At 39.1% G+C, this 17,444-nt stretch overlaps 1 protein-coding gene across 1 annotated transcript; it reads left to right on the top strand.

The window, feature by feature from the left end:
* Positions 1 to 2,460: 2,460 nt before the first annotated feature.
* On the top strand, positions 2,461 to 16,302 carry LOC124286176 (multiple epidermal growth factor-like domains protein 10). The gene is made up of 13 exons (XM_046722525.1): positions 2,461 to 2,536; positions 3,770 to 3,988; positions 6,081 to 6,278; positions 8,231 to 8,368; positions 8,673 to 8,807; positions 10,719 to 10,856; positions 11,347 to 11,481; positions 12,732 to 12,866; positions 14,173 to 14,310; positions 14,586 to 14,710; positions 15,339 to 15,390; positions 15,609 to 15,687; positions 16,001 to 16,302. Exons 1-13 carry the CDS (start codon positions 2,461 to 2,463, stop codon positions 16,122 to 16,124), a joined length of 1,692 nt encoding a protein of 563 aa, XP_046578481.1. The 3' UTR covers positions 16,125 to 16,302.
* Positions 16,303 to 17,444: the final 1,142 nt, after the last annotated feature.

The raw sequence follows: 17,444 nt of genomic DNA, 5'->3' as shown, positions 1-17,444 counted from the left end.
ATGAAACACCAATGATGAAAAGTAAACGATGAACTGTTTTGATTAACTAATGCTGAACTGTAAAACTGTAATGATGAACAATGTCAATTGATGAACTGTAATGTAACTGTAATGATGAACAGTAATGATGAACTGTAATGATGAACTGTAATGAACAAAGCTTAAAAGAACACAAGGAACTATGCACGATAAACACGTCCTCTCCACTTGGAGGAAAGGATGTGACAGCCATTGGAAACTATCACAGCAATGAGAAGTATTGAACAAAACAACAGAACATGTATTGAAAGCTACCTGTGTCTGACAGACATCAAGCAGGAAGTATTGGTTCTACCTGTGACAGACATCATCTCCAGATCATATACGTAACCCTGTGACACTCAGCTGTATACAACCTATAGAGGGCGACACTGTAACAGTTATAATGGCGGGGCCTTACTTTGGACTTTGTGAGGTGCAGGTTTTTGGTGACAAGAAAGGTAATAATACAAACAGACCAGACATATTAAGTGAATAATTTCAAACAATGACTGTCCAGCTAGGTCTGTTTCAATGTATGGATAGTGAAAATATGTACATGAATATGTATATGTATATGTAGATATATGTAGAACGTGTGTGACTAATAGAATAGAGGGAGTCGGCAGACGTGAATACAGAGTTGAGATCCTAAATAGAGTTGTTAAACTGAAACAAATTTTCTTCATATAGTATGATGAATCAAAGTATTCTGGGGAGCAGTCTGCCCTGTTATCAATGAGTTCTCGTGACTGAAATCCTGATAAACTGTTCTGCGCTTTGTGGTTTAAGTTACGCCATGGTGCATTGTGTTTCCCGAGACCATAACAAAACCTTGTAACCATCTTGACCTCTCAGACCCATACTCTCTCACCACGAAATCACTCATCACCGTAGCTCCTCAACACCCAAAGCTATCCTAACTCCTCACCATCCAAATCCTTACCATCATCACTCAAACCATCATTACTCAAACACTTCAAAACCTTCGCGACCCTAACACATCACCACTCAAACACATCATTACTCAAACCATCTCAAAACACCCTAACACATCACCACTCAAACACATCATTACTCAAACCATCCCCATTCAAAACCTTCGCGACCCTAACACATCGCCACTCAAACACATCACCACTCAAACACATCGCCAATCAAACCACCCAAATCCATCAATATTTAAACACTCACCAATCCAACACCTAACCCGTTCCTGACCTTATCTTCATCTGTTCTTAAATACATGCGTCTAAAATGCATATATAAGAACTGGCTTATCGGTTCCGAAACATTGCTAGATATTTTATCAACATTATTCCATTGATAGATCACACATATTATTATGTGTCAAATATAACCATACCCTCAAAATGTTATTGTGGTTCAAAGTTCCCGATTTATAATGAAAAATGTTTTCCATATATTTTCTTCAACAAGACCTGATATATATATATATACCAATGTTTATCAGTGTATGTCGTTCCGACGTAAATATTCAGATACTCAAGGTTGTGTAAAGTGACTTCTTTCTGTGTTGCAGAGTCGTGTCACTGTTCTAATGGCTGCTCTGATTTCCCCAACACTCCCTGTTCAGCATCTTCATCCGGCAGGTTTTGCATACCACCATGGTTCGGACCTTTTTGCCAAATGGGTAAGATAAATAAGGATACGACCAGATTAATCAAATACCATATATGTGTGTGGTAATCGTCATACTGATTTCACTGTGTTACTAAATATACATGCACTTCCTTGTAACATATATGTGTGTGGTAATCGTCATACTGATTTCACTGTGTTACTAAATATACATGCACTTCCTTGTAACATGTATGTGTGTAGTTGTCTCCACACCGATTTCCTTTTGTTTCGTGCACTTCCATGTAAACATGTGCTGCAATGAAGAAGTGGCTAAGTAGGAGGGATAGAAGATCGCGTCGTTGTTGGGTTCGACCATGGATGCAAGCTGATAGAAGGCTGTTATATGGGCACTACACCAGACTCGTGACTGAACTGAGAATGGAGGATACAACGGTATTGTTCAATTTCTTGAGAGTTACGCCAGAATCCTTTGATGAACTACTCCAGAGACTCGCACCAAGACTCACGAAGGGTCATACCAATGCCAGGAGAGCCAGTTTGCCTGCACCCTAAGGCACCTTGCAGCTGGCGATCGGTATCCATCACTGTCATACAGCTTCGGGGTTGCTCGAGAAACAATTTACAAGTTTATCCCCGAAGTCTGTCAAGTCATAGTGGATGAGTATGTTGATGAAGTGATCCAGTGTCCCACCACTGAACAAGAATGGCATCATGCAATTATTGAAAAATACGAGAACGTTCCACATGTAATGGGGGCAGTTGATGGCAAGCACGCGGCACTCAGGAAACTGAAGAACTCAGGCAGTCTCTACCATACATTTCTTCTCAGTGGTCCTCATGGCACTTGTTGATCTGAGCTCAAAGAGACAGTGGAGAGAGGTCAAATGGGATCCCCCACCTGAGCCAATGACCAGTGACAACCAGAACATGCCATACTTCATGATTCATTGGGAATGACGCCTTTGCTTTGCGAACCCACATGATGAAGCCCTACTCGAGAAAGAACGTGACTCTTACAGAGCGGATATATAACTATCGCATAAGTAGAGCCCGAAGAGTCGCGGAGAGTCGTTTACGGAATACTGGCAGCCAGATTCCAGAGTCTTCAAGAAACATTACAGCAGCAACCTGACGTTGTGCTTAACATTATAGAAACCTGTGACTGCCTCCACAACCTGATCTGAATACGACACCCAGCCATGCACCATGGTCAGCTGGATACAGAGGATGCCAACCACAACATTATACCAGGAGAATGGAAGGTCGCCTCTTTGCCTTCTGTCCGCGAACATGTCGGATGGCAGTTGAGTTAGTGAGCGATTACCTCCGATGTCACACCGGATAGCAATTGGACGGTGCTAAATATCATGTTACCCTCCGGGGAGAATCGAATTGGTGATGGGCGACTATCAGGCGCGTCGGGCACACCGCAGACTGCAATCAAATGAGCGTCAGATGACTGTTAATCATCGGATACTTATCAGATTGCCGTCTGACGTCGGCTGGACACGTCCGATAGTTGCACAACACAAATCTGACACACATCGGACTGACTCGACATTCATCGGACACTGATTCCATTTGCGACCGGAAATAGCGTCCAATGGCGAACCAAGCTCTGAGCTTAGTTCCTTTATCGGACGATTTCGCCTCATCGGATCACGCCCGACACGTCGGACACTGACCTGATAGTCGACAAACACAAATCGGATTCCTCGGACTGTGATACGATACTCTTCGGTGGGTTACCGGAAGGGAAAAACTTTGGTTCCGATGAGTGGCCGATGAGTCCGAAATCTCTTTGGAATGGGGGTGTAACAATGCATGAAGATAGTTTTCAGTTTGACGCTCACAATGTCATCAATCCTGCAACTGAAATTAATTCAGCACATTTTCTTGTCCATCTCCACAATCCACCATGTGACGTTGGCTTGTAAATAATCGAACCTGAACACCCCGTAGATTTGTTCGTTTCTTACGAGCAGCATTTTATGTTTGGGACTGCGCCTAAAACACGTTAGTACTGACAAGCAATATATTGATGATGGATATAATCTCGCTCTTGTATCCTGTACCAAACGTACTACAAACATCCTTAATGACATACGAGTCAGCTTCTGGTATGTTTCTGTTCATCTGCTTACAGAAAACATTGCATTTCAAAAGACAGCAGCACAGAGTAGCAATTATAGTGAAGGCGGCATCCCCCACTGTGCTGCGTATGCTGTAGATGGGAACACTGACACAGACGTCAGTCACAGGAGGTGTTCTTACACAAACAACGCAGCTGCAAGCTGGCAGGTTCTTCTTGATGATCATCGGATGTTCAACATCAGCAGGATCAGGATCTACCTGAGAAAGGACTGTAAGTGCTACACATGCAAAGTTCCACTATATTAAATATATGTTAGTTACAAAACCAAATATATTATGCAAGACTAGAAGTCAGATTGTAGTGACATTTAAACACTTTCATCACACAAGTTGACTTTTATATAATACACATCTCATTACCACAGGGTGTTACAAATGTTTGCATGACTGAATTATAGAAAACAGTTGGTGTGTATACATTTGAATGTGTAAACAATGTCATCATACAAGCTGACTTTTATTTAATATCCAGCCAGCTGTTAATATCACTACAGGGTGTTACAAATGTTTGCATGACTTTTATACTGAATTATAGAAAACAGTTGGTGTGTATCAATGTGAATGTGTAAGCAATGTCATCATACAAGCCGGCTTTTATTTAATATCCAGCCAGCTGTTAACATCACCACAAGGTGTTACAAATGTTTTGGTGACTGAAACATAGAAATCAGTTGATGCATTTAGTAAGTGAGTAGGTATCGTTTTACGCCGCTTTTAGCAATATTCCAGCAATATCACGGCGGGGGACACCAGAAATGGGCTTCACACATTGTACCCATGTGGGGAATCGAACCCGGGTCTTCGGTGTGACAAGCGAACGCTTTAACCACTAGGCTACCTTACCGCCCCTGATGCATTTAAATGCGTACAACAATATTAAATATCATTATTTTTGGTCGTACAACTATTGGCTTGTTTTGCTGAAATTTTAATGTAAGCTTTCAGCAAATGTGAAAACAAGACCTTTGCCGAGTGTGGAGAAATGGTGCATGTGACGAGCTTGTTTGGTTTAATAAAGTGTAAACCTCGAAAAGCCCCGTTATTGCTTATGAAAAAAGCAAGAGCATGAACGTTGATGGTGGGGGTCACTGTTGTACGACACACGTGTGAGGTACAGAATTAGAACATCACCACCTGTTTCACGCCCAATGCTATTCAACCCAATTAGCATCGAGTGATAGTAATCAATAGAACCAAAGCATGAACGATCCATGAATTACCCATTTATCTTTGATGGAAACACGCACAACAAACATGTACGTATATATCACTCCAATCCTGGAAGTACGTTAAAATGTGGGATACTCAGAAAAAACTTGAGATTTAGTTGGTTGGTTTGTTGTTTAACGTCTCACTCAGCAATATTCCAGCTACATGGCGACGGTTTGTAAATAAATGAGTCTTTACCAGACAATCCAGTGATCAACAGCACGAACATCGATCTATGCAATTGGGATACGATGACATGTGTCAACCAAGTCGGCGAGCATGACCACCCGATCCCGTTAGTCGCCTCTTACGATAAGCATGGGTTACTGAAGACCAATTCTAACCCGGATCCTCACGGTTCTGGAAATAAATATAAAATTTAAGATATTTCAATGTTTAGCTATAGTTGATAACCATACTGCCGGTCGAATTGGGAACACGTTTGAACAGGTAATGTCGTTTGGGGATACGTTGTGCATAAAGACGATACGATTTGTAAAATTATTCTTCGCTCAACGAGGCAATATGTGTATGAGTCTCCTGTAGTCGATTTCAGATAGCCGTTGGGCATTAGGGATTTGTGCACGGTAAGCACGGGCATTGTCGTCCTGAAAGACAAACGGTCGTCTCAAACGCCGTCCCGATAGCACAGTCCATGAACCTACCTTGTACAGTATGGTGTGGGGTTCCCTCGGTCATACCATTAAATCCGACGTCTCAGGCTGATGTTGCCCTGACGTTCATTTCGACGTCGTCAAACACGTTGGGGCCTATCTAGGAAGCGCAAGGTGACACTGACGTCTACTGGCAATGTCACAATTTGTAGGGGCGACAACCCAGCAGGATGATTAGTAAGAAGATCGCTTTAGCCGCAGTGTCTCACACGAAATGACTGACTGCCTGCGGCACGTGCAAGTTACAGGATGTTTCTTGGCCTTAATCATAGGTCTTACAGAAATAAACGTTCTTGTATAGGATGTTTGGCAACACTATTCTTTGTTCAAATACTTGATATTAACATCTGTATTTCATGATCCTCTAATCATTTATTCATTTTACACTTAATTTTTCAATTACATTTTCATGGTTTAAAGTTTGGGAAAACAACAATGGCCTGCAGGTGCTTGTGAACGGCGACCTGTGTGTCCCTGTGAGTGGAACAACACCTGACTGGTTACATGGACCTGTCACAAACCCTGTTGACGTCACATGTACCCACGTCATGAAGGGGAACAATGTTACCATTACCATAAGCGGACAATTTCTGACATTGTGCGAGGTTCAAGTGTTTGGTAAGTTTGATCCAATCGAGGTCGATAGTTCGTTTGCTATCATGATATTGTTGACAGCAGGCAAGGTATATAATGAGAGAATTAAATCAATTCAGCTATATTATTACCCAAGATAAAAGACTGACAGACAGACAAATTTTATTCAGTAATGTGGGTCATATGGCCTATGTTACAATGTAGTTGACAGTATAAACTGAATCACGTTTTTCTAGATTTAAATAAATATACAGAAGTTAATTTTATGACATTTTCATTTTGACAATTTAAAATGTTTGGAAGTGAAAGATACCCAGTATACATTCAACTTTAGCACAGTAATAAAAAGCCATATGGTGAAACAAACAATTAAATCACGTAATAATTTCAATGATGTCCACGTTTCACCACTTCGTTTTGAATTGCAACCAATGTATTGAGTAAGAGCTAGATGTTGTCTATTTAGCTTTTAGGGCAATTCTTCCAGATTCGTTTAGAAAATCATTTCCTACTTGCGTTCTGTTGTGTGAAACAGCAAACAAGTCCAAGGTTGGGAAAAACTATATGAAGTTGTATTGTAAAGGCATATTCATTTGTGTCAATGTGAAGTCTTACCCAAAACCTTACAATCCACACTATGGATACTTGTAGAACGTCCGAATGCTAAATACATCATTTTTTAAAGCTTAAATTAGAGAATAAGGTTCAAAGGTAACATCTCAAAATTTTGAATTGCGAATTTATATAGTACAATACGTACTACCATACAATCAACAGGTCATGATTGACAATGTATCTGTGATTTCATATGGCAAACCATGTACATGCTAGAAAATAGGGCTGCGCAATATAACCGGTTTACCGGTATTAACCGGTTCAGACATGAAAACGATACGTATTGCGATACGCGGATCGAAAAACCGTTATTTTGACATGCATTCGGAAAACTTCGTAACACTCGGAAATCTTGATGATTGTGGCAACTGTGGTAATGGTGGTGGGAATGATAGTGGTGAAAATTACATTTAACTGAGAAAAGCAAGATTTATGGATGTCAACTTCTATATTGCTTTTCTTATGCATTCCACTTCTACATGCCCTTCAAAGATTTTACATTTTACTGGTTTGTTAAGTTCGGTTTGAAGTTGTGTTCTATATTTTTGTTCAAGTGTTTCGCAATGTTTTGGATCAGAATGTTTTAAATATTTACTCATTAATGACTAATGATCCCTGATATGTCCTGACCAGGTCAAGTTGCTGTCTAAAATCTGAGGGCTTTTTTTGAGAGTGGAGAAACTAGTTCAAACTAGTAACCTCTGAGTTGATGTTAAAATATTCTTTTCCTTGTTTCATTTGTGCCAAATATTATTTATATTCTTATTTTGTCATGATTGAAGGTTTATATGAAAGCTTAATCAAGATATGTGACTTTGTTGTGTTTTTGCTTTATAAATAAAGCGTAAACTCGATTATAAGTAGTTCATTGTTAAGAAAAACCCTCTTGCAATATATTGCAATACTTATCACAATATATGCTTTCGCATCGCAATATATCGCAATGTGAAAATTCTCTGCAATACCCACCCCTACTAGAAAAAGTAGCTAAACACAGAGACTCAATGCAAAGTTATCATCCATACAGTGATGACTGTCAAGGGAAGAGAAGCTCTTGCCCAAAACACTGTAACTGTCACATTTTGAATTTGGAAGGTAATAGGTATTCAAGACTATGTGAATCATAATTTACAAACAAACCCCAGATCCAAAATCTCCAACGAGGTTATATTCTCACAACTCCTGACTTTGGCTATATTTCCCGAGCTCTCCTTACGATAAAATAACGTATCCTGCATATCAAGGTTTCAGTGAAACATGTTCTACAAGGAAGTGATAAATAACATAAAGTTTTATACCCATTGTTAGACTATAGAAAGTATATTACAAACATTATCAAACTGAGACTGATGTCCTTGTAGTTTGCAGTGATGGTTGGTTTGGCTCTGACTGTAACAAGCAGTGTCAGTGTCTAGATCCATCTGAAGTATGTGACAAGGAGACTGGCTACTGTAGGAGTGGATGTGCTGCTGGGAAACACGGACCAGGGTGTCAGCAAGGTTAGGTTTGGTCATGTTAATACTAGCTTTAGATTAGTCTGTCGTTCTAATGGCAAATTAACCATATAGAGCGCGTGGCCATATTGTTATGTACAATTGTAATGCGTTGATATCGTGTATTGCAATGCCCGTTTTTAAAATACTGCTCCTGAAAACATCGTCTGGATATTTGGTGGCATTATAGTGATGTAATATATCCTTTGAAGTCATTATGATATCGTGCATATAATATACAATTACGTATCCATCTAGAGATATTTCTTTCTATTGCTGCTATATTGTGAGTATCTTACACTCTTTACAGACTGTGACCATGGTCACTACGGGGTCAGCTGTTCCTACACGTGTGGTCAGTGTAGTGGGTCATCTGATTGTCAGAAGGTTAATGGAACCTGCACACAGGGATGTCAACAGGGTTACAGTCCCCCTTTGTGTAAAGGTGAGAATTGCATGAAAATGTTCTAAACTCTATTCATTTCTTTGTTGTATCAACAACATTACGCAAGTGTTGTAAGGACGTGTGATCTAGTTTGATAGAATGGTATACATGTTCGACGTTTTCGAGAACTGGGTAATACGAAGTATTCTTTAAGGAATCTTTTAAGGCCTTTGTCAATGGTTTTCTTCAGTTAGTCTCTAACCTACTGAACATATAAACATAATTTTCACGGTATCGAATCTTTCCATACAAGTACTTACAGATTTTATGTACAGATAATTTGAGTATTTCCTGATTGTGTTAATTTTATATTGGTTCAAATGCTCTTATTCCCTTGTGCTGTGATGTGAATATATGTGTCATATGATTTAAATAAGACTAGTTCACGTATGTGACACAAGTTGTGGGTAAATACTTTATAAATCGTAAATTTCTTGTTATGTTGAGGCAAATGTGCATGTGGTTTTACCGGGGCTCATTGACATTACCATCAGTATCATTATAAGAAACTTACACTCTAGAAGAGATTCACGTCATCCGTAGTATGTGAGTGCGTTGTGGTAACATGGTTACGTCAACATTGAGCTCAATTAGACTTAAACTCATTGACTATTCCATCCACTTTCCGAAATACTAAAATTGCCATGGAAAATCTAAAGTACTCACATGACAAAATGATCATATGACAAAATGAAAGCAGACTACAACAACAGAAGAAGTCCTAGCGATAGGGTTGTGGTACTGTTAGCCATTCCTTGTCACACTTTGAATGCACAAATCCTTGTGTAACTGACAATAAAGTCAGTGAAGCTTACAGTTGTGATGGCGTCAAGTCAAGTCCTGGGACGACAGCAAGGTGACCACGGCTAACTTTTCTGAATACGAAGAAGGATTATCGACAGTTTCATTTGAATGTATTTCATACGTTTATATATGGTCGTTGTCTCAATGATATTCTTTCTTTCCATATTAGACTGTGTAGAAGGACGCTATGGTGTTAATTGTTCACAACGGTGTGGCTCGTGTAAAGATGACTCACCGTGCAATACAACCACTGGTGTCTGTACACAAGGATGTGCAGATAACTTTCAAACACCTTATTGTAAATGTGAGTTTTAATCAAATCCTGAAGTAATTGCAGTTTGGTGATAACACTTATAATTGAACTCTTTCTAGGAACACCCTACCCAGAGATAAGGATATATATATATATATGCATGCTTTCACAGCTGATCTGTGATTTACTTTTCTCTGGGTAGGGAATTCCTAGAAAGAGTTAGTATATATATATTACAACGTTTACTACGTATTTATCTTACTGCCATGTTAAATGTCCAAAATATCATTTCATTCTATTTTGAAGATCGATAAGCTCGCTACCGATTATAGGACGTCTGCCTCTCGACTGGATTTTTAATATCAGTGAAGCATATTCTGACAAGCTTAAAACTGCTATAAAACATAGTTAATTATGTGTAAGTTGAGTGTGCAAACGATGCAATGTATAAAATGGTTTACATAAAGCAATGAAAGTCGATAAAATAAATGTGTCCATAGTGAATTCAAAGAGAGCTAATCGAACGGTTTTCGAACCCCGTGCACTGCATGCGTCATATTACGACGTCATACGATTGTTACAACGATACAGCTTCTCGGTACAGAGTTTGGCGGTTACTGTGGCAGCGGCTAATATTTTAATCCAGTTGTCACCCACCTGGGAGGGTTGACACGGAAACTTGTTAAAGTGTCATTGACCAATGAAATTAAAGTATTTTACATGAAGGTAACATAAACCTATTATATATATTACATATATATAGTTGCGTACGTATTATGTGTTTGTTATTTCCCCCAAAGGAACTTCAACGGTTATACTCATGTGAATGCTTACTAGGTTTTGAATATTTTCAGTGTGCAATGATCGGTGGTTTGGCACCAACTGTAGTAAACAGTGCAAGTGTCAGAATGAAATAGAAGTATGCGACAAGACCACAGGGAGCTGTACAAGTGGCTGCCGTGCTGGGAAGACAGGGGTTGGATGCCAGGATGGTGAGATGACGCTGCTTCATGGACAAGAGAAACATACATTATGTTGAGGCTGATTTGCTATAGATCGATATTAGAAAACATAATCGGTGTGAAAACATAATTTGCGTGAAAACAACACCTTAAAAAATCACACACACACACACACACACACACACACACACACACACACACACACACACACACACACACACACACACACACACACCCACACACACACACACACACACACACACCCACACACCCACACATAATAAGACGTCTTATATAACGCCGACCTCCACATCGCACTGGCATGCTCTAAGCTCACACAACATGTACATGGTGAACATTATTACCCCGAATAACGAAAACTGTCTATGAGGCGCTAGAAGGTTGACAGGTATAGTTTTATTGAACATAACATACTGTTAAAATTTAATAAACAATTTATGTGTATAAACATAGACTGAATGAACGATGATCTACGTCCCTTACTTTATCACCTGTACAGATTGTGTCCAGGGTCAGTATGGGATCAACTGTTCCTCCACGTGTGGTCAGTGTAGCCGGTCGTCCGACTGTAATAAGGATGATGGACACTGCACACAGGGATGTCAAATAGGTTACCTCCTCCCTTTGTGTAAAGGTGAGAAATGTCTGTTACTGACGAAAAGGGTGTCATTTGTGGTGGCGTAATTATTCAAGTAATACATTCGTGCTAATTCGCCATTAACAAAATGTCAGTGCTTTTTTCAAAAGTAGTTGCCAGATTCTACTACTTAAATACTAAGATCAATTAGACTTGAATTAGTCGACTATTAGCAACTTTCCGAACCTTTTCTTTGTGGAAAAATGAAATTACCAGGGAAAGCCTGAAATATTAATATGAAAAAATGACACAATACTATGACAACAGCAGAAGACAGACTGACTGCGGCTGCTACGACTGGGGACACCAGAAATGGGCTTCACACATTGTTCCCATGTGGGGATTCGAACCCGGGTCTTCAGCGTGACGAGCCAACGCTTTAACCAGTAGGCTACCCCACCGCCCCAAAAGCAGAAGACGTCCAACGTTGTGGCATTGTTAGCTGCTCCTGGTCATGAGTACTATGTGCACAAATCCTGGAGTAATCTACAGTAAAGTCTTCGAAGCTAACTGCATTGTAGAAACAGTTTGACAGGAGAACAGGTGATTTGGGTACGGTCGGTTGGTTTGTTGGTTGTTTAACGCCACACTCAGCTATATGGTTGTGGTCTGTAAATAATCGAGACAATCCAGTGATCAACATCATGATCACCGATTCACGCAAGTGGGATATGATGACTTGTCAACCAAGATAGCAAGCCTGACCACCCAGTCGCCCTTTACGACAAGCCTTGGTTGCTGAAGACCAATTGTAACCCGGATGTTCACGGGTAATTTGGGTAAGGAGGCTGGACCTTGGCTTCAACTACTCAGGCGCTAAACAATCTCGATGTGAAGTTACTCGAATCCCAAACCAATAACTGATGGTTAACAGACCTTTAAAGGGGGCATGAGATTCTACTTTCTCAAAAGACGATCTGTGTATACCCAATTTCCTTTTTCAGTGTTATATTATACCACATGGGTACCACAAATTTTGCAGCTGTTGGATGGAATGGGACTATCGTTGGCCTTCTCTGAGAGTCTCATGACAACAATACACTGGTACCTCGCATTACATATCTCTGTATCGGGGGATAGGGGTTGGGGTGGGGGTGGGACTAGCAACTAACGTGTCAAGAGCTGGGATGGAATGTGAACTGTACACAACCAAGGGAGGCCACTGTATTTGAAGATCACCACCAATGTTACCAATTTCATCATTTTGTATGGTCATTTTTTAAATGATATGTTTCTGCCTGTATCAGACTGTGTAGAAGGACGCTACGGTGTTAATTGTTCACAACAATGTGGCTCGTGTAAAGGTGACTCACCGTGCAATACAACTACTGGTGTCTGTATGCTGGGATGTACAGATAACTTTGAAGAACCATATTGCAAATGTAGGTGACACTTTCATCCAATCATAGTGATGTATATATTGCATTTCGTTAATAATTTTTATGATTTAATTCTTAGTAGTAAAATTAAAATTACAGTTCGCCTATGAAATATATTCTCTTTGTTTATTTTAGGCTATTACAAGACGCCGCCTTTGTTTTCAAGTATTTGTTATATTCTCTAAATATAATAATAGTTTCAGTTTTTCTGTAGTCAATGCTGCTGAATACCTGCATACATTCGGAAATCTCATTCATAACTAGTTCATCTAGACTGTAACTGAAATCTGATGGCGGTCTGAACATCACTGACTGTCTCCATGCATGTTATACATGCACATGTATGGCGATTTCTAAGGTGTGGTTGACAGGGCGCTTGACCTCGGATAAGGTGAAACTGTCTAGAAGCAAAAGACTAAGGTTATGCCAGGTTACTTTGTGTCATGGCTGAATGATGAGTTGTTGACAAATGTTGAGTTTAAATAAGACTTTTCTAATATGATTGATTTCCCTTTGAAAAATGGTGGTAAATGTTTTCGACAATTTTGTATCAAATGTGATGTTCGCAAATCATGTCTCCAAACCTAAAGAAGTAAGTATTTAATCCTACAGTGAACTTTTGAACTGGTCCCTAATGTATGTAATGTGTCCAATTTGACAACTGGTTGTTCTTGATGTAAGTTGAATATTTCCATGCTATAGAAGATATTTATGTACAAAATATAACTCAAAATTGGCTCGTTTGACGCGGTTCTTTAGGAGTCTGTTGTGGAAAATGGACCATGAACACTCAAAACTCCACATGTTCATCACCACATGAAGTGTTGTAGCTGAATGATAAGAAGTGTCTTCAGTCAAGTTGTCCCCTTTTGTGAAACCCCATTGCTTCCACTTCACAGAATATTATTACTCAACTATTACTAGAAAGTAGGATAACAGATTTGGAAATTTAAAGGTATTTCAATATCTCGGCTACTTTTTTATAGAGTATGTAAGCGTTCATTCCTCCACCACATTTCAAATGCATGTACACTCTGAACGTGTTCATTCTAATTCATCCAGAAGACAACATCAAACTGTTCAGTCCTCCTATATGCAGGTCTCAATGACACACAATATCTGAAATCATTTATGTTCAATAACATTTATCATTTATATTAAGAATTAATGACTGATTACAATTTTGTCGCCAGGTCAATACGAATAATATAGCTTCAAGAACTAATATTTTAACGTGGATACTTTTGTCCATTACCCTGGGTTCTGAAAACGTCTGGTGAGCTGGTGATATAGTTTATTATTCCAACAGCATGTGTCCAGGGAAAGTACAGTGTAAACTGTTCAGCCACCTGTGGTCACTGCAAGGATGGACCTGGCTGTGACCGGTCAACTGGACACTGTGAAAGGGGATGTTTGCCAGGATACGCCCCACCACTGTGTGTGAAAGGTTGGGTTTTTGACCGTATCATGTTTACCCAAATTAATCCAAATGTACATTAAACAATGATACCGAAATAATGATAAATCTTTGCACAACCTTTTCTAAGTTCTTTTCAAATAGTTTGATAATATGGGCAAAGCATGAACTTGTATACAAAGTGTTGATTAATCACAGTTCGGAACTAACCTATTCTTTGAGCACCAGGCACAGGGCAACGTTAGAGCCTAGGGAATCAGTTTACTCACAGAAACCGTCTTCTGTTGAAACCTATTGGCTTTCAGAATGTGGAGACTACACGTACGGTCTGAACTGTTCTGGTGTGTGCAGCTGTCTGAACCAGTGTGAGGTGTGTGACAAAGTCACAGGGGAATGTGGAACTGGGCACCAGAACACAACAACAACAACAATAACAACAGCAACAGAGCAATGTCAATGTAATTGTTATCAGGATAATATATACCCTGACATTTATACAAAAAATCACTGTCAAATTGCCTGCAGCTATCTGAGCCAGTGTTAAAGGTCAGACAGCAATATAATTCGCCGATTAATATGCTGACGAATTACTCTTTGCCATATATACCTCTCCGTCGTCTAAATACCATGATCATATTTTGAGCCGACACTTCATATCTGAGTGTCTAATTGATAAGAATTTATTTTGCATAGTATATTATTACCGCCTTAATCCAAGACACAAACACTTTAGCGCCTTCATTAGGAAATAGGCATTTAGAAATTCATGTTTGCATAATCAATGTAAAATAATACTGATATTAAGGACATGTGATACTTGCTTGAATATTTGTGTTGTTAGGTGTTGCGATGTGTTTTGGTGCAATCTAAATCAAAAGACTTTTTTATCACATGCTAATCTCGAACATATAGGCATGTAATCTAGTGGTTCAAGTGTCTCATGACGACAAGTCACGTGTCAGTTTTATAAGTAAACGCTTTACAGATGTGTTCTTCTGAGGTATAAACATCAAGGGAGTTACACCTCTTGCAAGTGTGTTCAGATCAGTTTGTGTTTCCCAACAGGCACTGCGAGTCCAGTCAAAGCTGATGATACAGGCAATGCAACAGGTAAGACTAACTGGGACAGGTACGTGATTGATACTTAATGTGTCTTCACAACAGGTAAGATTAACTGGGACAGGTGCGTGATTGATACTTAACGTGTTTTCACACCGCGGACAATGTAAGTGATTTCCTCATTACACTAATATACATCATTTACAACCTTTATCAACACCTACAGAACATATATCAGTATATATAAATAACTCCCTCTTCTGTTTCAGACGTTCGCTTCATCGTCGTGTGTTGCCTAATGGTGTTGCTCTTGGCATACTCAGCTGTAGTAACAACACTTAATGTCAGGTAGAATTATCTTTGTTGTTACTATCGTTGACGGCTTTTGCCAGGGAAAGGGAAAGTAAGAGAAAGAAAGAAAGAGAGACAGACACACACAGAGGAGAGATTGAAAGAGAGAGAGTTGTGTATGAAAAAAATATTCTTTGTTACATTGCATTAGAATAATAGGCCATCAGAGTGAATGTTACATTGATATACAGTTAAAATTTCAGCATTCAGATTACTAGAGATTGAATACTTGTCAGTATTGAGATTCTTACCCTTTGAACGTAAATATGAGCTAAGCCATGTAACTAACCTTTTTCGTTATATCTTTCAGGCTCAGACGACTACAAGCCCTAAGCAAAGCTGAACTTGAAAAACAATATATGTCACTGGAAACTCCAGAGGAATCATCTGCCTATGACGTCATTTCAATACAAGGAGTCACTAATGATGTTTAACTTTCTTTCAGCCGGGAAGCGGGTGTGTCTGAAAACTTACAGTTTGTCAACGCGTAGTTACGAAGCAGGTAGTGATAAGAAAATAGCAAAGGCGTTTTACTTCATCAAAACACATAGCAGCCCCATGATGTTTCCTTGTTCAAAGGTTTCAGCTCTGTTTGAACGTCTTAGATTAGGAGATGTCACAAAGTGACTTTAGTTTTCCTTGACACGACCGAATATACATCGAGTTATTGATATATCGAGATGATCTAAGAATTATCACAAAATCTCAAACTGTATCTACCTGTAAGTATTTTATTCTTGATCAAAATGACAGAGAGACAGAGACAGAGTTTATTTCCAGTAAAAGGCCGTAGGCCCAAAATACATTCAAAAGGAAATTCCAGTGTAATCAGGGGCACAATGATCATTCAAGTGTGTTTATAATAATCCTTTTTAACATAAAATAGATACAAGGCAACAGATTTTACAGTGTCTACATTAGTATTCTTGAAAGGATTTGCTAAAGAATATACAGTATAAGGCTTTTTAACACATTTTGTAATGAACCGCTCTCTTAGTTGTGAATAGGATTCACAAATGAACAGTACATGGAATTCATCTTCAATATATTTAAGACCTATGTTTCTCATTTTTCTTTTTTTTCCCATTGTTTTATTCAGACTAAAGAAACTTTACTTTACCTAATACAGAGAGACTTTTGCCCATTCATGAATTAGGTAATGTTAGTAATACTTTTATTCAAAGACATAGGTGCATAAATCATTGTTTTGATTAGAAGGTTCACTTCAAGATCATGTCACATGATTGTGACTTCAATTATATTTTTCTTGAGTCATACAGATGTGCACAGTAGCTCAGACTCTTTAAATTATTTGAAATTCATCATCCTTCGCAGTTTAAAGAAGTTAAAGTATAGAAATAAGCTAACGAGGTATTACCGATAGCAAGAAAGCCAATATTACCGCTATTTAAAGTGGGAATTGGTTGCTATGACTTTTGCCTCAGAATATCTGCCAGTCCAAAGCGAAAGTCGAATGAACCGACGCACCCACTATGACGTCACTTGACAACAGAACTGATTGTGGCCCGTCGTTAAGGTTGAGCGGTCCAATATCATACCAAGTCCCGTAATCACTGATATTACAAAACGACAAAGCACCATTGTGTAAAAGGAAAGTGAATTTTAATAAAAGTGAATTTTAATAACAGGTATATGGGCATGTGTATGCAAATGCATGTTGCCCATACACCTGTTGTCAAAATTCTCTTTCCTTTTACACAATGGTGCTTTGTCGTTTTGTAATATCAGTGATT

Source organism: Haliotis rubra, unplaced genomic scaffold, assembly GCF_003918875.1.
Source record: "Haliotis rubra isolate DU_JTF1 unplaced genomic scaffold, ASM391887v1 Scf378, whole genome shotgun sequence".
NCBI classification, from domain to species: domain Eukaryota; kingdom Metazoa; phylum Mollusca; class Gastropoda; order Lepetellida; family Haliotidae; genus Haliotis; species Haliotis rubra.
Note: the sequence above shows the minus strand (reverse complement) of the source record. Positions and strands in the feature narration are given on the sequence as shown.

Excerpts from the sequence above, each read along its gene's own strand:
- LOC124286176 (XM_046722525.1), top strand. The coding sequence starts at position 2,461 with ATGGCACTTGTTGATCTGAGCTCAAAGAGACAGTGGAGAGAGGTCAAA. Across the intron at positions 3,989-6,080 it reads GATCTACCTGAGAAAGGACT|TTTGGGAAAACAACAATGGC; the intron begins GTAAGTGCTACA and ends CATGGTTTAAAG. Across the intron at positions 14,711-15,338 it reads AGAACACAACAACAACAACA|CCAACAGGCACTGCGAGTCC; the intron begins ATAACAACAGCA and ends AGTTTGTGTTTC.